A 24981-nucleotide genomic window follows, 5' to 3' on the forward strand; every position below is an offset into this window, starting at 1 on the left:
ATGAGATGGAGTTCACGGAGGCAGAGAGCAACATGAACGACCTGGTCTCCGAATACCAGCAATACCAGGATGCCACTGCTGATGAGCAGGGGGAGTTTGAAGAGGAAGGAGAGGAGGATGAGGCTTAAGCTCCCTGGTATCAAAGGAACTTCTGTAAAGCAGGCATGCATACTGAATGACTTCTGATGGTGGTGGTGAAGCATGTTTTCTAGAAACTGTGTACCCAATTATCTTCTCAGCACTTGTAACTTTGGCAGATTTCTCAGTGTAACAGTTTTGAATCCTAATTATCACAATGTTTTTTTGTCCTTTAGTTAGGAGCACATAAAGGCATGTATTCTAGATCATGTTTTCTGTCTTTCTTAATGCCTCTATGGGACAAAGAGCAGCTGCTCAGCCTGTGTGGCAACAAGTAAGTTTAAAGAGATGTCAGAAATTTTGCAGCACAGTGGTGTGCTCTGATCCACTGAGACTTGCATAATTCTCAAGATGTATGCTTCTCATGAAATGTGTTTAATGTTTTTTCTTACAGGACTCATACCTACCTATGAATTGAATGAAAATGGAAAGCCATCTTAAATTCCTAAACAAGTCAAAGGACAAGCACCTCTAACTTGCTTTACAGTTTAAGTCAGCGTAGGAAGTCTTCCACTTGTCTGTTGAAGTCCTCTGCAAAACGCAGGTGTAAGTTATGCTTTCCTTCTGGCATCAGAAGCAACCTTAAAAGAGTAATAAAATCAAACACAGATTATACATTTCATTGCATGAGCATAGGTGATTAAAATACTTGTTGCCTTTTCCTTGCTTTTGGTTACCCAATAAGGAACTGAAGTAACACTTAAGTACTGTCCCTAGGTTCTGTGGTTCACATTTTGAACCACATAACAGTTGAAGCAACAAGCACACTAATTGCCCCACTTTGGGGAGGATAAAATAAGCTTAAACAAATTTTGCCCCATTTCTAGAAGCCTTTTCTGTGATCTACAAAGAAGATAAGATTCCAAAACTTATGTGAGCAGACTGCATCTTTGAAAGGTATGTGAAGTACATGAGCACTTTTGTCTCTAACAGAACAGTAGTTGTGCTGGGCAGTGTATACACTGAAGAGATGGCTACAAGAAAGTAGAGTTCTTGTCACAACTCAGACTTGGTTAGTGTTTGTATTTTGTCTAATCTTTCTGCAAAAAGACAATACAAAACTAATACCATTCATTTATTAAAGGAAAAAACGGAAGTCAGAACTTCTTTGCTTATAACAAAACCTTAGAAGTGGTAGCTGCTAAGAAGGTAAGATCTTTGTAATATGGATATGTGTGATATGCCTAAAATGCTTCTTACTATTGTTTTCTATGTGAGACAAACTTTATATATCAGTTATGTCCACTTCTTTATATGGCGGTGGAAAATTATTTAAATTGTTTTGTTCTACCATACACTAAGCAGTTTCAACAGACCTAAAGCTATTTTGACTGGTGTGTCATTGTCGTCATGTCCTACCACAGGAAGGGGAATCAATTTTTTGGTGGTGACAGGTGCTGGGTTTTTTTGGGGAGGGGAAAGAGCAATAGGACGTGAACATACTCAGCTTTTCTAGCAAATTTTATCTGAATTTCATTAAGTCTGTTTCTTCAAAGATTAAGTAGCACAGATGCGCAAACCTGTTGTATGCACTGTGTATGCTATTTTCTAATGCTGTTAACGTTTCCTACTACTGTAATGCTACCTAACTCCAGCCATACCATGCAAATGCAGAGTGATGGCACGTCTTCTACCAGAAGAGAAACAATGTATCTGCATTACAGATCAGAGGAAGTTTTTTCTACTTTACTACTAGATAAAAATCAAGGCAAGAAAAGCTGATGATAGAAAATTGTTACTGAGAATGTCAGTAGAAGGTTTTCCTTCTGCTTCCCAATAGAACATGTGCTTTCCAGTGCAACTAGGGAAGAAGGGGACCATGTACCCAAGTGTTAATTTCTGAGAACATCATCAGTCTGGTTTCTTTTCTGACAAATACTCATACAGGGGAGCACTTCAGCACAAAGACATGCCAAGAACCACTGTTTTACATTTTACTGGATGGCAATTACTAACAGTGTTTCCTTTTCGGCTTGTCTTCCAAAAAGAAGCTATCAGATCCTTGTCTAGTTTTTGTCATGACTTGGCTTAGTCAGCATCTGAAGCATTTTGAAGCTCAGTGAAACCAAAAAGGATGATAGGTGTTTTGAGTAGGCCACGTAGGAGTAACTAACTGGCAGACATGGAATAAAACACCTGCATGTGATTGTTAGGAAGGTCTCTTGTTCTCATCTTTCCTGTGGCATAATGCCATTCCTATGATCAGCAAGGCTGACTTTGAGATAATTATATCACTCTCATTTTTGCACAGAGATGACACCAATAAAATAGTTCCCTCTACTTTGCATTCATAAAAATGTGCTTGGTGGGTTTTTTTCCCCTGCTACTTCTATTCTCTACTACTAATCATCACAGTCTGTTACTAAGTAGTAATAGAACTCTTGTATTTGTGTGCAAATTTACGAAGAAAATTCAGCTGGTAGAATCTCAGCTTTTAATAGGAAGCATTTCTGGAATTTTGGAATTGTGTTGGTTTTGGCTGGAATAGAGTTAATTTTCTTCACAGTAGCTGTTATGGGGATATGTTTTAGATTTGTGCTGAAAACAGTGTTGATAATATAGAGATGTTTCTGTTATTGCTGAACAATGCTTACACAGTGTCAAGGCCTTTCCTGCTTCTCGTACTCCCCACCATCAAGGAGGCTGGGGGTGCACAAAGAGTTGGGAGGGGACACAGCTGGGACAGCTGACCCCAACTGACCAAAGGAATATTCCATACCCTATGGCATCATGCTCAGCATATAGAGCTGAGGGAAGAAGTAAGGGGGTTGTTTGGAGTTGATGTTTGTCTTGCCAAGTAACTGTTATGTGGGATGGAGCCCAGCTTTCCTAGAGATAGCTGAACATTTGCCTTCCTATGGGAAAGCAGTGAGTTAAGTCCTTGTCTTGCTTTGCTTGCATGTGCAGCTTTTGCTTTACCTATTAAACTGTCTTTATCTCAACACGAGTTTTTTTCCATTTTACTCATCTGATTATCTCCCTGATCCAACTGGTGAGGGGTTGATTGGTACTTAGTTGCTGTCTGGGATAAAACTACAGCACACATGAAGCACATGGTGCCCTCAGATTTTTCTTGTTGATAAAGTAATATCTCCAAAAACAGTTGCACTTTTTTTTTTCTCATTCTGCTTTTCTTAAAAACACTGAAAATTCCTGGGGCAGTTGGCAACATAGAATCTTTGAGGTTGTGGTTCACATCAGCAAGGCAGACCAAACAGAAGTATCCTGTGCTTTTCTCTCTAATAACTGGGAATGTCTCCCCATTCATATTCTCTAAGTTCCCTGTTCTACTGAATGGCACAGAAATGAGGTCTCTTACAGAAAAACAAATGCAATGGTCACAACAGCTAAAGCAGAAATTTGCTTGTTTTGATGAATATGGGGGAGTGCTGGTTCTAGCACTAGTGTGTAACTAGTAAAAAGAGGAAACGGAACTTGGTTTCTCTCAGAGGGCTTTAGAAAGGAGCTTATTAAAATGCTGTACTTTTTATATTGCAAGAAAGGTTCAGCTACACTGTTTGCATTGTAACTTGCTAGGGATGTTTAGAATAGCTCTGTGGCAGAGACAACTTGTCCAAATACTTTTTTTTTTAAAAACACTGTGGGTTTGAACTGCTTCATCTCTTCAACAATGGTTTATAAAAACTCCATCATATAACTTACCGAGAGCCTTTGATGTGCTTATGAATGTATTCTGCATGAGCCTGTGGGACCAAAGGGTCTTTCTCACCATGAATTATAAATGTGGGGCATTTAATATCTGGCAGCAACTGTTGGCAGATATTACCTAGGGAGAAAATGAATGAAGGTCACACTTTATTTTAAAATTGTATGAAAGACTGAAACTGCTTTTGTAGGGGACTCTGAACTCCACTGGGTTCTAGCTGTTGCCTCTCCTTGTTGATACTGTGCGATTCATCTACAGAACTAGGTAAGCAGGACTACGGTTAACATTTCTTTCTCCAAAATGTTACTTCACTGCAATTTGCTTCATTAGTGGATACTAGCACAAAAGGATAGAGAGAATGAAGTAGCTCTGTTCCACATTTCCCCCGGGCTCTCTTTGACTCTTCAAAGCCGATACAAGCATCTCCTTCCTGGCTTTGTTCTTTTCAGCCTTAAGAGTCTTACAGCCCTCATGTTAATGCTGCACTTTGTTACATCAGTTGTCAGGTTACAAGATTTGCTGCTTCTATGAACAAGTTAACTTGGGTTGTACTCAGGGCTGTTGCACTTCCCAGACCCTTTGTTGTCTGCGATGATGCAATGGGTTGACCCTGGCTGAGAGCCAGGCACACACCAAAGCCGCTCTCCCTTCCCCACACAAGCGGACAGGGCAGAGAAAATATGACCAAAGGTTCATGAGTCAAGGACTGGGAGGGATGACTCACGAATACCATCACAGGCAAAACAGACTGAACTTTGAGATATTAATGGAATTTATTACTAATGAACTCAGAGCAGGATAAGGAGAAGTAAACCACATCTTAGCAGTTCCTTCCCAGCTCTACCTCTTCCTCCACAGGGTGCAGTGAGACAGGGAATGGGGGTTAGGGTCACTTGTTCCTGCTCCAGGAGAAGAGTCCTGCTTCAGTGTGGAGTCCCTCCCATAGGAGACAGGCCTCTATGAACTTCTCCAGCATGAGTCCATCCCATGGGCAACAGTTTTCCATGAACTGCACCAATGTGGGTCACCTTTCCACAGGGTACAATCAGCTACAGCCTGCTTCCATTGTGGGTACCCAACAGGGTCACAAATCCTACCAGGAGACCTGCTTTAGGGTGGGTTCCTCTCTATAAGTCTGCAGGTCTCTGCTCCAGCATGGGCTTTCCATGTGTTCCTTTCAGGTTCCTTTCCACGTCCTCCTTTCAGGTACCCACTTGCTCTGGCATGGGTCTCTTTCATGGGCTGCAGGTGAATCTCTGCACTCCCGTTGACGTTCATGGGCTGCAGGGGCACAACTGCTTCACTACAGGCTTCACCACAGACTGCAAGGGAATCTCTGCTCTGAAGCCTGGAGCACTTCTTCCCCCTCCTTTTCCACTGATCCTAGCGTCTGTGTAGTTGCTCCTATTACACAATCTCGCTCTGCTCTTCTCTGGCTGCAATAACTTTTTTTTCCCTTCTTAAATACGTTATCACAGAGGCATTAACCACCATTTCTGATGGACTCAGCCTTGGCTAGTGGCATGTCCATCGTGGAGCTGTCTGGCATTGGCTCTGTGGGACATGGGGGAAGCTTCTAGCAGCTTTTCACAGAAGCCACTCCTGCAGCCACCCCTCTGCTATCAAAACCTGGCCATGTAAACCCAAAACAAATGCATAACCATTTAATACAAATTGTACTAAAACTATTCAAAGGCTATTTTCCTTGACCATTCAGAACCTGAAGAATAATTTTATGCTTGCTCATTGTTTATCTTATTAGAAGTAATTTTAATGTTTTTTCTTAAAGACTCTTCTGAATTTTCCCCCCTTTCTTTTTTCCTCATCCCTTAGTAACCCAGTATCCAAAGTCATTGCCGAACTTCTCCCAGCTCATTGCTTAACTTTGCACAAGGGAATCTTTGGGCAAAACATCCTTGATAAGTTTCATGTTCCATTTCTCTTTGAGCTAACTTTGTCCTGTGTGTAGTTGTCTCCTTGCAGCTACCAAGAGCTGAAAGGTTAATGCTCATACATACACACTTTCCTTAGCTCTAAAGTCAGAGGCCATTTCACAGAGTTTTTCCAGTTGCTTCCTTATTTATAGAGTCTTAGTTTGCAGTTTTACTGGTTAAATATTTTAATTTAGAACATTTCACCCACAGTCCTCTAACACCTGCAGAAATGTTGACTGTTTTTCAGAACAAGTAAATTCAAGTTTTCTCAGGTCATAGTTGGCAGTTATTTCCTAGTAAAGCATGTAACAGCAGTAAGAATCTTGGATTTTGCAACTTTATGTAACTTAGTTTCATTAAGTGTTGGCTCCTTCTAAAAGTTCATTTCTTATGACATATCACACTAAAAGATGTCCCATTTAGGGCAAATAGTCTACTTAAAAAGAGCCTGAGTTGAGTTTTTGACTAGCGTAAGCTTTGCTGTCCTCCTTTTCTCTCTGATGGGTTTCATTAACCCCTTTTCTTAAATCTGCTGTTATCTGCACCTTTGTTTCCATGTCTTAACTTTCATTTCAAGGAGATTTGTTTGTAGTCTATGTTGTTCTCTCCTGGAAAAAATCTGCAGTCTAACAGCTGCTCATCTCTTTTAGCAAATGTCAGTCTTCTCCCAATATCTGACCCAGTTTCAACAGCTAGATAATTCAGCTCCTTATTATATGTCTCCATGTCTTATGTGGCTTCATTTTCATAGTTACTTCATCTCTTAGTGTCTGAGGCACGTGCATCTGGTGAAAGGATGTCACAGCCAGTTTCACCAGCCTGGGCTTTGCATTTCAGAAAAAAAACTAGTTTTAAGGAAATGCATCCCAGAAAGGGTAAAATAAAATCAGATCATAATTTGTTACATCTCTCTGCTGGGAGAAATTCTAGTCCCATGAAGATTCTATGCAAAAATTTATGGAAAAATATGAAATGAAGCAATGTTTTCCTTGTAGTATCTGTTGCCTGTTCATTTATGTCACCTTTTGTCTTTCACTATGAGAGCCATGGGAAAATGTGTTAAAGAGTTACAAACTCCTTTTTTATGTATTGTGTATTTCTGCTTTAAGCACATTAAAAGAAATTTCCTCTGAATTAAAGCAGAACTGTAGATCATTATTTGTAATAGCCTTGGCTGAAAACATCTATGTAGAGTAATTGCAGAAATCTTCAGAGATACACAATTACATTGTCTAGTTCAACTATTTTTTTTTAATTTTTCAAACAACTAAAATATGTCAATAGTGGTTTTTAAATGTGCTTTTTTAATTCATAGTCCTCAAAATCTGACATTCCTTCTTTTTTAACTCATATGCTTCTAGGTTTGAAAGAGTTCTTCACCTCTGGTTTGCAAAAACAGGAAAGAACATGCTTTTGGGATATCACGCTTTGGGGATATCTTAACAGCATCACCAAGAGATAATCCTTTGACACAGAGGCAGGAAGGGAGAAGATTCTGCTTAAGCAGAATCTCTCTTCCTCAGTCTGCACAATGACTTGATAATGCAGTTTTGTGGTGGAACAAGAGGAGAGACTCATCAGCTAGTGTTTTCCCTAAATGTGTTTTCCTCCTGTACCTTGCTGGTTTTGTGAACCATCTACAAAGTAATTGCTTTATTCCTGAGTGTGAGTCAGACCCAGCTTTTAATGCCATATGCAGAGTCCTTCCTTTACTGGCTGCTGGGAGTATTGTTAGATTTTCATCCAGAACTGCTATTATTATTGCTTCAGTTCAACACTGTAAAGGCCTTACCATCTGAATTTTCAGCAAAGCGAGATATTCCATCTACCCAAGCCTCACAGGTTTTTGCAAAGTAGTTATGTCCATACATCTCTTCCAGTGGTTTCCTGACCTTTTCACTCCATTTTGAAACATCTCGGATGCCTACATAAAATAACATTGAAATATGTTAAGTCCTGTCCAGCAACAAGATACAACCCAGTACTGGCAACACCTAATATGAGGAAGTTTTCAAACCAGACTTCAAATATATCTTTCAAACTTGAAAGTGTAGTAAATAGTTTTAAATAATTCTTAGTATCAAAACAGAACAAAAGAGATAGTTGTGCAGTCTCTGCCAGGGTCTTCTGAGTTGTAAAGGACCATCTTGTTATTATGATCACAAGGAACAACATGAAAAAAAATATAATCAAAGGACTCATTCCTAAAACTTCTGCTGGTCCTTTTTGGAGGGCTTTTAGAAGAGAAGCTCAAGGAGGTACCTTGTGTATAAAAATGGGACTGTTTTATATCAGCATGCCAGAGCTGGCAATTCTTTTTTATATCCTTTAGCCTTTTGCATTGGCTCGTGGATGGAAGTTCTTCCATGGTTCCTACCACTTCTCAGAGGAAGGAAGCTCTTACTAAGGCATTCCAGCAGGCTGACATCATGGTACATTTGCCATAGTCTTACAGAAAAACAAGTGATTCTACTTAGTAGAGTTCTGTGACTCATGGCAGGCTGGCTAAAGCTGTACAAACAATCTGACATTCTGGTTATTTATTTATCAGATTTACCTATTTTTTCCTCTCTAAAATTTTCAGTAGTGCTAACAAACTAAGTTCAAATGGGTGATTTCCACTGAACTGTATTTCAGGTGTACAGCTTTGTACCAATAAAGCCTGAAAGAAAGTTGGCATGGCAGAGAGCCTGAAATTACTGAACGATCAAACAGCATATATGCCACTTGCAAAGCCTTTAATTAGTTTCAAATGGGAATCTGGGGAAGAAAGGAGTGAGGTGTCAATTAACAAACAGAACCTGTTCGGCCAAATGACAAAGGTAGCAGTTACTGAAAGTGTTTTATAACAGCATCTGATTGGAAATGAGTTTGCTCACCCCAGGCTAGGTGTTACTGAACAGCTGTTTCCCATAAAGAAGCTACAAAAACCTCCACTGCAGCTGAGAGACACTGATGAGCCAGTTGCAGAAGACTTGTACCCCATCACCCAGAGATGCTGAAAGGACCAGTCCACAAAGAGGCCCAAGGTCAGGATTGCAGTGGGTGCTCCGTGAAAACTAGGACTTTAATTATTTATTTATTTATACATTTAGCCTTTTGGCTGATACTAACTGATATGCATTTCATATTTATATAATAAAAGCATAAATATAAAAACACGTAAAGAAACAAAGCAGCACTTTTACAGAGCTAAAAAGCATTTTGCTTTCTGAACTAAAAAGTACACTACTACTACCACCACTAAAAGTATTTTAATATAGGTAAGGTAAATACACGCACAATACATACACTTGTAATTTAGCTGAAGCTAGTCAGATTTCACAGCTGGTATAAATCAAATTCCAGTCACTACAATAAAATTATACTGGGCTACACTTGTTGAGAGCCTACATGGCTAACTCTTAATTTCTATGTTCAAAAGGAAATATGCTCCCTTTCTGAATTCACTACCAGTTTTTTTGCTATTTTCCTTTATAGTAAGAAGTGATCAGAAGTGATTCAAGTGATTCTATTTCATATGAATGGAATAAGGATCAGAAATCCCATGTTTCTTTACTTTGCAAAGATTTTGTAATGACAATAATTAACTTTAGAGGAATTCAAATTATAAAGGCATCTTGTGACACTTACTTGAATGATTAATTTGCTTCCTGAACTTAATAGGTGAGTTATGAACTTGTTTTCTTAGTGTCTATATACAATTATATAGGCCCTAGAGGCACAAGCTACTGGCATAAGCCAGCCCAGTGATTATCTATGGATCTTGTTTAAAGGTTGTGCAAGACGTGAGATAAGAAATCAAACCTGTGGTCAATAGCATTTGGAGTTTATTTTTAAGAATTTTGTTATAGCAACAAAAATTTGACTTTCTGAGAACTACTATTATAACTTACCCTTTTCAGCTGTCTAAGTTGCTGAGGACTTGTTAAAAAAATCTATTATATTACCCCTAGAGTAATTTTTAGAGAGTTTCTAACTATAATCTATCCCTATACTTAGCAATGTAGTGAATTTTGTGTCCTCTCTCTTTAGGTTTGTTGTGTCCTCAACTCTGTCTCCACTTAGCTATTACATGACTAAGATTCTTGGGTCAAGAAGAAATTAAAATAATTCATTTAGGATATGATATTCAGTTTGTACATACCATTATAAATTCTCACATCCTCTTGAGTAACGCTGGCATTTGCTCCCCAGACAACCAACTTGTGGATAAGATTTGGATACTTTGCAGCTGCAATGAGTGCCGTGATTCCACCATCACTCCACCCCAGCAAAGAGAACTTCTTAAATTTTAGTGCCTTGATTTATACAAGAAAGATATATGCTCATCATCAGCTGGTTTTACAAGTAAACATCAAATATTTCTTGAAAACTAACTGTACAGTTTTAGATACAACACTACATAGTTGAACTATACTTAGCTTTCATATTTAGAAAGTATAATTTTCCTGCTGTACATAAAAATACTAGAGAGAAGGTCAACTATTTAGAAAACAATAAATTACGCCCACTATTTCAATTTTCTATAAACTCTTTTATGAAACAGGCAGTAGTCCTAATTCGAATCTTGCTGCACTTAAAAAAGCACTCAAAAAGAAAACAAAATAAACAAAAAGAAATGTTTATTTACAGGGTAGAATAAAGATCTTTCAGAGAGCCTGATGGCATGAAGAGTCTGTGGATTCTCTTGGCATGAAGTTGGCAAAGACTATCACAGTGTGGATGGTAGGTAATCCAAGATCAGGCTAAACTTAAGAAAAAGAAAGGCATAAGACTTAAAAAATGGAACCCAGTGATCTAATTTATTGATGCTAGCTGAGCTAAAAAAAAAATCTGCTCTGTAACAACCAAAAAATGCTTAAAGTATTTCCTAAAGGATTGTATCAAGTTTTAGTGGCTAATTCACATTTTCTGAAACTTTAAAGTATATATTTTAAATTTTACTTCATGGCGAATTGCAATTCAAAATACTAATAATGAAATTCTTCCTCCTCCTCAAAAAGGAAGGCTCAGGGCAAAAAATACAACAAACAAGACCTTAATTTACTCTGACCAGTGCCAGGATTTGAGGAAAAGGCATGAAGCTGAGTTGGGGGAGGTTCAAGTTGGATATCAGGAAAAAATTTTTCACCCAGAGGGTGGTTGGGTGCTGGCACAGGCTCCTCAGGGAAGTGGCCAGAGCAGCAAGCCTGTCTGAGTTCAAAAAGCATTTGGAGAGTGCTCTCAGGCACATGGTGTGATTCTTGGAAATCTGTACAGGGCCAGGAATTGGACTCAATGATCCTGATGGGTCCCTTCCAACTCAGCATATTCTATGGCTCTGTGATAATGCTTCCCACTAGAATTTGAAACTCTTGTTTCCTCATAAATCAGAACATGTGGTAGAGGGTACTGGAGCAAGAGGAGAGAGGATTTTGTGTGTGTTATGTTCAGTGGGCAAAGAGTGGGGAAGGTAAAGGCACTCAAGAGCAAATGCATCTGAAGGTTGTGCAGGGACAATGTTCAATGGTTAAGCGATATTTGCAGTTTTTCATATAGAAACTTCAGTTTGTGAACTCATTTGCAAGCAGATATAAAGGTTTCAAAGTGTTCTTTGGTTTTGTTTTGCAGAATTTTAGATGTGATTAAGGAAGATAGTGTACTTTTGTAGGAAAAGGAGCAAATTAGCTGAATGAGTTTCTCTGGTGTTTTGTGTTCTTGGAAGTCCAGTACATTGTTGGGACAGAAGAAAGCAAAAATGTAGGCAATGAGAGAAACAACTACAGAGTGTGAAAAAGAAGTTTCTAGTCTGCTTGTAAACTTGATGCTCAAGTGAGGCATAACTATCAGTTATCTCAATATTCAGCAAACTTCTATTCCTATAAGGCTTTTCTGGTTTTGGCTTATTCCTTGCTATACTGCTCACTGTAGCATTGAGCAATTTTAGATTTCACTCTGCTGAGCTATAATTACTAAACAGAAAAGAAATGAGGTAGGGAAAAGAAATGGACATGTAAAGTAAAAGCTGACAGCAAGAAAAGAGAGAGCCTTGAATTTTAGTAGCTGACCAGTTGGCCCTGGTCTGCTGAAAAAGTAGTTATCTGTGACCAACTTCCATTATTGTGCTTCTGAAGGATTACTGGTGCCCAGGCAGCAGTGCTTGCAAAGGTTAAGTTTTTGATGTTGTTCCTACTGTTACCTTACTGCCAATAGCAAATTATGGAGCTCAAGGCGGGCTGAAGGGTAGAATAACTGATTAAAATTTTTGTTCTTTATGCCAGGTTATTTGAGATCTATTTGCCTCAAGTATTTATCTTGTTTACTAGCCATTATCTTGATGCATTCTTTGGGTTATCTCAGGATGCCTTCCCAGCAGAAGGAATTTAAATTATCCTTTGCAGCCTTCCAAAAAACAATGTGATGTAACAGACATGTTGGATAAGGTATGCATGTTTGTTTGCTTTAATTTTGAACTACTTAGAGTACAGGTCTCTACCTAATACTGGCAATAACTTGAAAGCTGGTTGTACAGCACAATTCTGTGGAGAATTTTGTGCTGCCTTTACTCTGTAAGTAAACATTTCTTTCAATCATCTTCTCCATCTAGACCTATGTGAAATGCAATCAAATGACCACATACGCTGTGAGAGAAGAAACATACAACAGTGAGTTGCAATACAGAGCACTCTGCACTCTTATTTTTTAACTGGGTCATGGGGAGTGTATCATCACAAACCAAAATTACAACTGATCTACAAGAACATGGAGAAGCCCAAGCTCATCCCCTCACTAGGACAGTAGCTCTGAAGAGTAAGAAATTCTCAAATATCAATTCTTATTATTTCCCTAATGATTGTTTTAATGCTATTGACTTTGCTAGAATTAGACATTGGAGTGGAGTGTGGGGAAATGGACTTATTTGCATTGTACTCCTTTTATTTCAAGCAAGCTCCTTCAGAGAACACATAAGAGATACAGAATAGTGTCATCTGCATAAAGATGCTAAATACTCAGTAGAATATCAGCTTTTGTTATTTCACAGGAAGCTTGCAGCACTCACATCTCCAGTAGAGACACCAAAATATGAAGGAGACTAGAACAAAGGTTCTGAAGGCTCACCTACATGGATGTGTTTTCTGTCTGAGTGTAGGCTGGATGATGCATGTAAACCATGATATTCTGCATATCACAGTTGGAACGACTCCTTGGGATTTGTGCTATCCTTTATAATATGCTAAAATAGAAGCAAGCAACCCAGACTTGGGAAGATTTTACTAATTTGTTATTATACACTTATATTAAGAAACATCTTCAAAAAACCAGGATGTTATGTCTCATTTGTTTTGGCAGCTCTAGAGATTTGTAGGCTGCTGTCCTGTTTGACTGGAAGCTACATGGTTACATTCCCTTTGGGGAAAGCTCTGTTTTCTATTTTGCATTTACTAGTATTTGAACAGGGTCAAGAAAGGGGATTACAACCATTTAGACTGAAGTTTGTCACCTATTCATGGCAGCATCTTTATTTTCTTTGCTAGTGTAGCAGAAGAAATTGAAGATTTACAGTGCAGAGAGATTGCTTTTACAGTTAGAGGGCAAATATATGTCTTAATCCTGATTCTGCTGTCAGACTTATTTTGTTTCACTGTGCAGAATACACCAGGAAGGCTGCATTTCCACTTCCAGATGGGTTTCAGAAAGGTAATTTTTTATTACAGAAATATAGTTGGATTGACTCTCTGAATCTTGTCTCATATTTTTGAAATTTGAATGCCCTGCCAACTTTCTTAACGTAACCAAAGAGACTGTATAGCTTAATATAACAGAGACAAAAAATTAGTTAAAACTAAAACAGAAAATCGTGTCAGCACTCATAGGATGAAATAAAAGAACACAGAAACACAGATTTGAATAAAAAAATCTGCAAGAAGGAGAAATAATAACAGTCTTACGCCATATTCTTTGCAATCACAATAGTTGTATTAGTTATTAAGAATTGGTATGGTCATAGGAACCCTTTGATTTCCCATAAAAATTATTGCAGTAATATGCTGTAAAATGCAAAGCATCATGTAAATTTTTAGAATCAAATATTTCTCAAAATGGGCTGCTCAAGGCAAAATGCCAAGATTCTATTAGATAGAAATTTTGTAAGAGCTTTTCAATTAAACCACTGCATAGACTTTGGTTTTAACATACACTTTACGTAAACTTATATGGTTCTTGGCTGCAAACCTCTTAGGGCAGGTCTTGGAATAAATGCATATTGCTTTATAATTAATTCCCATTGCTGAACCATTATGTGTCTTGCAGAATAGATGGAAGAAGAAATTTTTTTCCATAATAGTGTGTACTTGCTCACTCTAAAGTCTTCATTTGTACCATCTTTTGCATAACTTGTTGTCTGCTGGAAACAACCTTCCTCCTTCCCAAAATTTAAGAAAGGCAGCTTTAAAAAAAAAAAAAAAAAAAAAAAAAGAAATAAGAAAATTTCAGAATAGGTTTACCTGCATAAGATCCACAGCATCTTTTGCATCCCTTTCAAAGAAATCTAGAGGAAAGTCTCGAGATGGAGGAATGGACTTTCCATATCCCCGAGGATCCCAAGCAACAATTGTGAAAAGTTGCTTATTCATAAACTTAAGCTGAGGTCCAAAATCAGTTTGACCACTCCCTGAAACAGAATTTTGCAGTTTTATTAACCACCGTAATACATACTTAGTATATATACTCTGAGGAAACTTGTAACTTTATTCTAAAAAAGATGTTATCCAACAATTGAACTACTATTTGTCTCTAAGTGTAACTATCCATTGCAGCTCTCAGACAGGAAGTTCCCCAATTAAAATCTTTAGAACCATCTGCAATGTGTTCAGAGCAAACCTTTTTTGGTAGGTATGTAAGCTTATCAAAAACTGTGCACTACACAGACCATTTAATACAGGATCTCAGAGTTACCCGACTAGGGATTTATCTTTAACAGATTTAAAGCACTAACGTGGTCATTGCTGTTTATCCAGGAATCACAGGTGAAACCGAAAGGGGAGGGATATATTGACTCTAGCTACAAATCTGTGGGTGAAAAGTACTGTGTCAGACAGTTGTTGCTATTTGAAAAAGCACTTCTACGAGGATATTGCTACTTAAAGCTGACTTTTAAATACTTTGTTGCCTGAGGAGATATTCATGACACAGAAGCATAAAACTGTAACTTTTGATTTATGATGTATAGTTCCAACATAAGCCAAATACTGCCATTTTTTTCCAGCGCCGAACCACGTCTTTTATTAATGACTCAGACCTTCAAAGGATTTAAAGATGAAGTACTCCATTCTATTGCACTAAGCTGTGAACATTAGCATGAAGGTAAGCCTGCAATTTATGTCTTATTTGCATAATGGTCATGTGGTAACAACCAAATGCTATTTCATTAAAACTTGTTCAGATTTAATATGCTTAAATGATGGAAATCAAGTATAAAATTGGCTATCCATTGCTATATTAGAGTCAGAAGCAAAATATCAGGTTGTTTGAAAAATGCTAACAACAAACTGAGTAATCTCGTGTTCTTACAGAGGCTTTATGACCTCTGCACTATCATGCACATGCTTGTTATACTGTATTTTTATCACTTAAAAATTACACAAGACTGAGAGCGTATCTGAATGCTGGGCTTTTGTGGTTTTCTTAGTATTTTTCTAGCTAGAAAGAGATAATTCTATTTTGATTTAATGTAGTTTACAAATAGTCTAGAGATTAATTAATTCTGTTGACCTCAAAGCACTAACCTTGTTGCCACATCAAACTTACTAGTCTAATAATGAAATAATATTGAAAACTTAGTGTCTGTACAAAGAGAAGGATATGACAGTCAGAATGTGAAGTTCGTTCCCATATGTTGCCCCAAAATACTAAACCATAAACTCAACAATGGTACTATTTTTACTAATGCTAACTGCACAATAGCAATGTACACCTAATAGTAATAATATTACTCACAACTGAAGAAATACAGTGTGTCTATTTAAAGAGTTAGCATTGGCAACAGTACTACTAGTTTAACAAGCTGTTTAAAATGAATAGGTTAAAACACATGACTTTTAAAAGCATTAACATTTTTAGTATTAACTTTTCTCCACTCTCCCCTTGAGAATTCTTTGAAAGAAAGAACCACTTCATGGAGACTTGAAAACATTGCTGCCAAGAACAAATGTTTCCTGCTCTTCAGTTCTTGACATCCTATAATCCAGCAATTCAGTTAAGCATTAGCCCAACTCTGAGCACAATAAGTCCTACTGACAGCCTGCTATGAACTGTTAGTAGGTGATTGGTCCTTTCTGAGCAAGAACTCAGAAAAAATAGGCCATGTTAATTTTAAAAGGCTGTTATCAAAAACAGATGGACAGATACCACTTATCTAGCAGAACCTGTTATCCACCTCAAAAAGCCACTGAGAATCTTAATGATGTTGCCCTGAATAATCAAAACATGAAAATACTCCATTAAGCAAGTTTTAACTGTGACCTTTTCACTAAAAATTGCAAGTGCTGCATCATCTATTAATTCAATTGGAATGCATCTAGCTTCTAAAAAGGAATGCATAATTCAGTCTGTGTAACAAATATAACTGACCTGATTTTCACCACCCTTCTGCTATTTTCCCCCTTATGTAGCTATTTGCCACCTGTCCCAGACACTGCCTTTGCACAGTTAAATCCAGAAGGGTGAGTGACCATTACACAGGTCAAGACCTTGGTGTGATAAACGAAATCTTTAAAAACTGTTAACTGATGGTAATAACTCTGCGTTTTCCTATCTGTTGTATGTGTAGCAATTTTTTTTTGAAATGATGATGCTCCATAATCAGGTGTTGTATACACTACAAAACAGTTTTCTGCATTCTAGCTTGAGAGGTAGTTGCTCTACAAAGATAAGATAAAATCTCCAAACCTAGCATTCCGGGAAGCAGAAGAACTGCATGACTTCCTTCTCCTGTCTGCTGATAATGCAGGTGGACTCCATTCACCTGGATTTTGGCAGATGTTATTGAAGTACTAGGGATGGGGGAAGGGGAGAGAAATAGGAAAACATTCAGACAGTTAATTTTCATTACTACGTGGTCGCTTCAGGAATACAGAATAATTTTCCTAGATATTAATGACAACACTTGCCTTTCATGGGTGCACAGAAGGTTAAATAAAAAGCTTTTCAGGAGCAGAGAAGTATTCAGTTGTGACCACTATGTAGCATTCATACTTAGGTTTCAAAAATGTAGTTAAATGACTAAGTTAAAGGGTAGGGAAAGAAGAAGTCTTGATGGTGCAACAAGGAGAAAAAAAAGCAGCTTTACGTGGCTACAAAAACATATTGAAATAAATACATTACAGAGGAGAAACCTCATTCTGTCACAGCATATCTTTCGAAATGGCTGGTGTTCACCTTGTTACTACTAAACTGAGCCTCTCTGTCTGCCAAAGAAACCACAGTCTACTGTTACAGTTTCCCACGAACTACAGGGTCTACAATGGAAACCGCTTTGCACTGAGATGAGAGCAGAGAAAAAGAATGTGATAATATTTCTGTCAGTGTAATCTCAGCAGGACATAACGGATAATTGGAAAATACCACGTGACCAATAAATCCACACACTAAAAAATTATCACAGAAAACAGCTGCATAGGCCACCTCTCAGCCCCAACCCTTAAACCCCTATATTAACCTTCAGTAGAGAAGAAGATATATGTGTAAATGCAATAGGTGACCTGAGATACCATGTCTAGATACTAACACCTAGTGAGAAAGCAGGGGTAGCATAGACTGAAAGTATCTTCAAAACAGTATAAATCATTGCATCTGTTCTCCCAAGCAAATCTGTGCCCTAATGGTTGCAAGAGATCTTATAAACAACCTCTCATTTTATTTAAAGGTAGTGATTATGATAAAAATCTTGCCATGAGTTACCTAATGATTAGCCCTCATTCCCTGCACTTCTCAATTTACTTAGATTAAATATTCTTGCCTTATGAATTCATCAGTGTGAATTTCTCATGCATACAGGCATGCTGTTTTCCATTCTTAGATGAAACAATAATCTCTATTCCATGATGAACACTGCAATTTACTAAAAATTCCATTTTAACATATAAGGTCTGAACTACTGAGAGTATGTAAGCATAGTTCCATTCATATAGGGTTTAAAATGGTAGGTTACGGGTAAAAAATCCCACTAATTTAACCCTTTTTCATAAGGAAAATTAACAATAGATTGCAAACTCAGGTTCACAATACACCAGTAGCATTTAAACCCAGTTCAACAGAAAGATATTTGGATTTTACATAAAATCTTGGGTCTTATAACCCATCATGCCCCATGCCTGAATACAAGCAGTGACTGCAGAATAGAATCAGTAACTTCTACCTGTGCAGATCCAATTTGAGAACTGGAGTACAAATGCAGATCCGTGGCAAGAGTACAGCTCAAAGAAGTTCATTGTGTCATTATAACTTCAGTGAGTTTTGCTGAACTGTTATGCCAATGTGATCCAAGTGATTAGTTTGACTGTAATGTTAAACTTCCTTTAAGTCTATATTTCACACATGATGTGGCTTATATACTTGCCAACTTGAATTCTGAATGTAGTATTCAGATGGTTGCCTTATCTCATTTTTTAACAACTTTCACTTTTTTCTCCTTATAAAAGAATTTTTAAATTTTTGATATACTATCTTTTGATTTTCATTATTTTCAACAGGTATTTTATCATAGTTCTCACCACAGCAAATGAGCATCTCGCTCTTATTAAATTTTATAGAAATATGTGATTTTTTCTTCTGATTAATAGTTGCCAAACCTCTTTCAGTTTCTAACAAAACAGAAATAATCACCACCTTGTTACCTTTAAAAAAAAAAAAGGTTAGCAAGGTGTAGTATCAACAGACAGTTATATGTTCTGCTTTACTAATTCAGATGCCTTTTTTTTTCAAAGTTCTACATTTTTTACGATTAATTATTAACATCAGGGGCCCGAGAATTTTGCTGAGTTTGTGATGTTTTTCTATTCTTGGATTGTGCCTCAGTGTGAAGTCCGATGAAATCCAGGAGTTTCACATAGAGAGTATTTTCAATACTTTTCAGACTAAGAACAAGTAAGTTTTGGGTTTTTGTGGTGTTTGTTTGTTTGTTTGTTTTGTTTTTTTAAATGCTCTGAGAAACTGTGTTGGAACTGGCTACACCTAAGGCAGATATGGTCTCTTCAACACCAAGTTTCTGTGAGCCTGATATGACTTCAGTGTGCTTCTCAGTGATCACTTCTGTCAAGTTTTCATAAGGACTGTATTTTTCCACTGGTTGGCATAACTGGAAACCGTGGTAAAACAAAACAAACCCCACCCCGCTATTTGGTATCTGAATTAGTAATGTTAAGGTTTATAGCCCTCTGAGAAGCATTGGATAGATACTGCCTACGTTTGCCAAGACAGCACCGACACAGAGTAGGTAGATCTTGTCCTTCACCTCATGTTCCTGTAGGAGCGCAGCTTAGTCTGGGAACTACCTCTGTTGCAGCTGTGCTGCAATACAACTCAGTCTTTATCTATGCAGGGGGAAAGCGTTATCGCAGTATGTCAGTTTTCCTTGGTAGGATTTGCAGAGCAAACAGTATTTTATATATATATATATTAGACATATGTATTGTCTTTGCAGCCTCGGCGCCCTGTAGGGAGCGGAGCCCCTTTGTCCGCAGCAAGTGGGCAGAGGAGTGGTGGGTAAGCAGCACGTCCTGCCTTGCGGGAACCGGCAGAGGGGGGGTGTGTGACAGGCACTGCCCGTCGAGAAGGGGCTGCGGAGCCTTCCTTGTACAGCTCCTTGCAGCACAAGGAAAGCAGGAGCAGGATCCTCAGGATACCACCTTGTCACCCTCACCCCGACCTAGCGTACAGCCCCTCTGCCAACACCCGCCCGCCCCCGTCTGTCAAATATCACCTTCTCCCAGCCGCGGGAAGGGAGGAGGGAGTGGGGGAAGCTGGGGAAGGAGGCGGCTGCGGTTTTTACCCGTAGCAGGCGGCCGGTCCCCGGGGCATGAGCGGCGCTACCCGGGCGGACAGCTGCAGCAGCGACCAGAGGGTCCGGCCCGCGCTCCGACAACACATTTCGCCCAACGAGGCCGACCGGAGGGAAGGGGAGTAGACGACAAGGGCCGCCCCGCCTCCGCTCCCACGTCCTGCCCTCCCCTGGGCGGGATGCAGCGCCACCCCAAGCTGTCACCTCCGAGATGCGCAGGGAGAGGCCGTGGCCGCTGCCCTCGCTCTGATTGGTGGCCTCCGCTGTCACTCAGGGCAGGGCGGGGAGCGTTTGGCCCCTGGGCTGCGGCGCCCGCCCCCCCCACGGCGCTGATTGGTCGCCGGGCGGCGGGAGCTGCGGGGAGGATGGCGCCGGTCCCTCCTCCCGGGGCGTTTTCCTGCCGCGCGGAGTGCTCCCTGGTCCCGCCCCCGAACCCCAGATGGGACAGTGCTGCCGCCCAGCGCCGCTCCACCTGCTCTGCTGCTGGGGAGCAGGGCACTGTGAGCGCCTCCATCCTCTGCGAGAGGCGGAGACCCACCTGCGGATGTCTGCGGGGGGCGAAGATTCCAGCCCTGGGAGATAACGTGGGACCTGAAGCCGTGGGCTGTGCCTACAGCACTGCCCGAGATGCAAGAAGCTCCATGGACTGTGAGAACAGTGGTCATCTGTGGCTCCAAGTCCGCCTGGAGAACAGCTTCCCGGCAGCTGGGACAGTGAGGGCAACTCTGCAGACCGCAGCTCCCCTGTGGTGATGCCTTCAGCATCCCAGAGCCCAGGCATTTCCTCGGCAGGAATCATTAACTCTGCTTTACCAGTGTTATTTGTAGGGCCTGCTTGTGGGGAGCATACCCATCTCCTGGCCAAGGGCTTTGGCCTGACAAGTGCCTGTACTGATCAGGGCCGGTCACCTCTGGAGCAGCCTGTGTTTGTTCACCACAGCACTTAGTCTTGCTTTCTCAAGGACCTTCTCACAGTGTGCTCATAGAACACCAAGGACACTGACTGCTTTCTCTGGTGTTTGCTTTCCAAGCGTGGAAGAGAATGGACCAGCCTGAGTTACAGCCAACCAGGGTGATGGTGGAGAAGGTGGGCAGGAAAATAGTAGAAAGCTGTAGAGCTGGTACAAAGCTTGAAAGAGACATAGGGCTAAAGGTCTTCTGCCTTATATTGGATGAGAGGAATTTCCTCAAGACAGGTCAGTGTTACATGTTCACTCCAGCCTGGTGGAAGGTCAATGACTTTCTTGAGAGAGAATAGTTGTCAGCCTTCCCACCCCATTGCCATATGTGTGCATGGGAGTAATAAGTCTTAGAGGTGAATGACAGTCATAACAAATCCCAGTGCATAAAGAGATTAACTCAACTGTATAAGCATACTGGTTCAGTTTATCCCCTGAGCAGATCAAACTATATAAGATTAAAGTCTTTAGGATGACTAAGTACAAGCAATCCTTCATCAGGACAAGCTGCCTTTGCTCGATGAAATCTACAAGTGCCTACTGTTTCCTTGGTTCTTAGGCCACTTTCAGAGGCTCATCTTTATTGTGAGTGTCACTGCCTACATTGCTTTCTGGTGAAAAATGACTGGAGGAGGTGGCTGACTATTCTGTGTTTAGGAAAAAAATAGTAGCTTGGTCTACTGCTGCACAAACTTAGGCTTTTTTCTGAATTCTGCATTTCCCATGAATCAAAAGGGGCTCCTAGCTCATGTATCACTGTGAGCTTTCAGAGGGAAAGGTCTCAAACTTGTAACCAATCTCATTCCTGTAAAAATACCTTTCAATCTAATCTTTCTACATACCCCTACCTACAATGGCTGAAGGAAATGTGACAAATTCTCAGAATGTGCGCTGAGGCATAGGGTAGAAAGGGTTCATTATGCAATGTAGGGGCGGAGGAAGAACTAATTAGGAAGGTAAAACCAGAAGCCCTTCCCAGATGAGAGAAAAGGGGGTTGAGGAGATTCATGTACTACTTTAGGTTGGGGTGGTTTCAGATGGGTTAACTCCTCTATCAGTGTGACAGAAGTTGAGAGGTCCCTCTGTAGAAAAAGCTGTCACAGTGTTGCACCGTGTGTTGTCTCCAGGCCTGCAATCACAGCTCTGGAGCACATGAGGCCTGTAAAGTGGACGTTCCTCTCCCAAGTGCCTGGACCATGTAACCCCTCCCAAAAGCAGTGAACTGCTGCCTTTGGGCTGGGGAGAGAAAACTGGCATGGCAGTTGGACAGAAATGGCATTGGCAAAAAACCCTATTCTGTGTGTGTGTGTAATGACTGACATCATGAGGGGTGGCTCAAGGAGAGAGTGGCTGTCTGGGCCCACAAGGCAATGGGAGGAGGACTCTGTCAAGGCTGGATGCAGGTGGTGGATGGTCTGGGGACAAACTGAGTGCTAATGCACATAATCAAACTGTGTTCAAACTATGTAGTTCACCAGAACATCCAGTCTTATTAATAAAGCAGATTGGTACATAACGATGAGCACCTGGGAGAATTCAATATTTCAGCTCAATTATTTCCTCAAAAAGGTTCTCCTCCTAAATTACTGGATGAATGGAGAGAAAAAAACTTTGAGCAAGCCAGATATGGGCTTACTTTTACACAGCCCATGAAATAGTTGAGAATAACTGGAGCATTAGTTCTCTTGTCCACTCCCATAAAATGTTTTTATTTGTCTTATTACTACTGATGGTTCAGGTTCTGGAAACTACCTGTTTCTGGCCCTTCCATGGAAAAGAAAAGAAAAAAAAATGTTTAAAAGCATTGCTTTTAGTAGCACTGCTCAGCTAGTGATGTGTCCCTGAGCACAGGTTTCCCTTTGCTTCTTAACTGTCATGTAATTTTTTTTGGCAACCTCTCTCCACTATGGTCATCTGCACAGACAGAAACTTGCATTTAATGGCAGCCTCTGACCGCTGCTGCTGTCAGGATTTCTCTCCAATATCCACACAATGTTTGGGGGGGGTCACTGCTGTGCTTTCAAAAAACTCATTTTTCAGGGCCACTGAGGCACTAATAGGCTTTAATGGCCATGACCAGCCTCAGCTGGGGTCTCCCCCACACCCTGGCTCGTGGGCTCAGGAGTCTCATTTCAGCTCAGCACAGTGGCATCAGTCTGTGCCCTAACTTTGTTATAGCCACGTCTGCGACTGGTTGGGATCTCCAATGATCCAGGTATTGTTGTAGATTTTGTTTCTTGAGTCTGTCACTGACTGATCATTTTTACCTCCTTTATTCTAGCTACTTCTATGAAGTGAAATGTGCTGCTATTTCAAGGCCTGTTTTGATGGTTGGGCTCTTGAGTCTCTTTGATGTTAATTGTTGGAGCAATGTTTTGACCTTAGGACAAAACCTTATAGCTTCAGCTCCATAAAGATTTGAGTACTGATGAACTGGAAAATTCGGGACAAAGATATGGAAATGCTGATGTTTCTGTGATTTGGTATTGGCCTTCCAAACAAGAAAGACTGAGTGAATGTGGCATGACTTTTGAAGCTGCAAAGTGTAGAGAGTAGCAGCATGTGTTTTTGTAGCAGGAGACCTACTGAGCTACAATATTAGCTAAGCTGAGAACAATTGGAGTTATATTACAAAGAGAAGGATGCTTTTTTTCCCTCAACTAATGAGGGGGGCACCCAGGAGTTGCAACCTATCATTCAAAATCCAAGCAGTATTACTGGTTTGTTAAGGTGATTAATGTGGATTTTGGTTTCAAACAGCTCTCATCAAGCAGCTCTCTGAGCTCTGTAAGCTCTAATGCTTATTATCTGATCATATCTTAGTTCTGGCAGAAGTTAGTGTCTGTACCAAAGAGACGAGGAAACTGTGCTAAAGAGAAAGGAAGTGACCTACTTAGAGTACTAGCAGAGGGGAAACCCAGCTTAAGTCAGAACTCTGGTCTCCTTTGTTTTGCTCATAGGCAATACTTCCTCCAACACAGATAACTTCTGCACCCTAGACCCTGTACTGATCCTAACTTTCCCCTTCTCCCCAGGGGCTGTACTAAGGAGCTGCACTTTCACTAGCTGCTGTTTTGTGCTGGGGAACAAATGAGCACCAGTCAACTGACTCCCCATGCTCATTGGTATGCCAGGAGGGAAACTGGCATGCTGCAAGGAGCACTTTCTTTAGTCTGTAGAGTCTGGGAGGAGGAAGGGATAGAAAAAAGTGCAGTGAGGGCACTAGGATCCAGGGAAGAAAGCCTTCCAAGAGATAGTTAGTTCTAATATGTCCCTGCTTGTACTTCGTGATCCTTTTTTTTTTTTTTTTTTCCTGTAGCTCCTTCTCACTGTGTACATAGCAAGGCATGCTTTAGAGGCTCAGAGATTCTTACTTTATTTTTCATGAGCCTCCATGCTGAAAGGTGGTTTTCATTTGTTACTGAACAGTGATGAAAAATCAGAGAGAAGTTACACAGTTTGCTAAAAGCTGCTCAGTAAGTCAGAAGTTCTTGTGTATTGCCTCTCCTTGGAAACAGGCCTCTGAGGAAGAGGAGCTGTGTGTTGCCAGCTCAGTTTGACGTTCACATACCAAATACTTGCAACAGTCTTCTCTCTGAGTTTTTAACTCAGCATTATTAATTAGTAGTATTTAGCAACTATTTTGGAAGGAGTAAAAATTCCTCAATTTTCTTAGCTCCTTGCATGCTGTTAATAAGGGCACAGTAATGAAATTAACCAAATAAATTACTCTGAATTGCATGGACTCAATCCTCTCTGCATTTAAGAATTTCAGCACAGATTGGCTGCTGTGTAATGATAACTGTAGCTACCAGGTGGAGGTTATGCTTGAGTGGTATTTGATCTGAAGTCTAAAAGCCCTTGCTCTCTTAAAATGGAAAAACATAATGTCCCTGCGCATAAGTGGATGAGTTCACCTCTTGTTCTTCAAGGGGAGACTCTGAAGAAGAGGTCTGCTGCAGCAGCTCACAGCTTTTTTCTCCCTGTCTTGCACCTCACCCATCCTATGAAGAATGTCTGTAAGGCTTCTGCATTACTGCTGCCTCTGCCCTTGAGGCCGATAGCTTGCCAGTTTGATGTGAAATTACTCTTCTGTCCTTCCTTTCCTTGCCCCCATTATTTTCCTGCATTTTTGATCTTTCATGATAGGTTGCTTTTCAAAAATCAACTCCATCCTTGCCTTTTTTTTTTTTTTTTTTTTTTTTTTTTGAGCGGGGGGGTGGGGCATGAGTGGTAGATGAAAAGA

At 40.1% G+C, this 24981-nt stretch overlaps 2 protein-coding genes across 3 annotated transcripts in view; one reads left to right on the forward strand and one right to left on the reverse strand.

Annotated features, from left to right (window-relative positions):
• Window positions 1–344, forward strand: part of LOC114062386 (tubulin beta-2 chain) — an 18169-nt gene extending 17825 nt beyond the window's left edge. For both annotated transcript variants that reach the window (XM_027893715.1, XM_027893717.1), the window contains one exon: window positions 1–344. In XM_027893715.1, coding sequence (XP_027749516.1) covers window positions 1–128 — 128 coding nt within the window. In that variant the 3' untranslated portion in view covers window positions 129–344.
• On the reverse strand, window positions 300–19960 carry BPHL (biphenyl hydrolase like). Its single transcript, XM_027893713.1, has 7 exons — window positions 19769–19960; window positions 16669–16772; window positions 14226–14392; window positions 9887–10040; window positions 7532–7663; window positions 3802–3925; window positions 300–719 (listed from the first exon to the last, which is right to left on the reverse strand). Exons 1-7 carry the CDS (start codon window positions 19864–19866, stop codon window positions 632–634), a joined length of 867 nt encoding a protein of 288 aa, XP_027749514.1. The 5' UTR covers window positions 19867–19960; the 3' UTR covers window positions 300–631.
• Between the last annotated feature and the right edge of the window lie 5021 nt (window positions 19961–24981).

The sequence above is a fragment of the Empidonax traillii genome, unplaced genomic scaffold (genome assembly GCF_003031625.1).
Source record: "Empidonax traillii isolate 1590-97213 ecotype Southwest subspecies unplaced genomic scaffold, ASM303162v1 scaffold403:size524366, whole genome shotgun sequence".
NCBI lineage: Eukaryota > Metazoa > Chordata > Aves > Passeriformes > Tyrannidae > Empidonax > Empidonax traillii.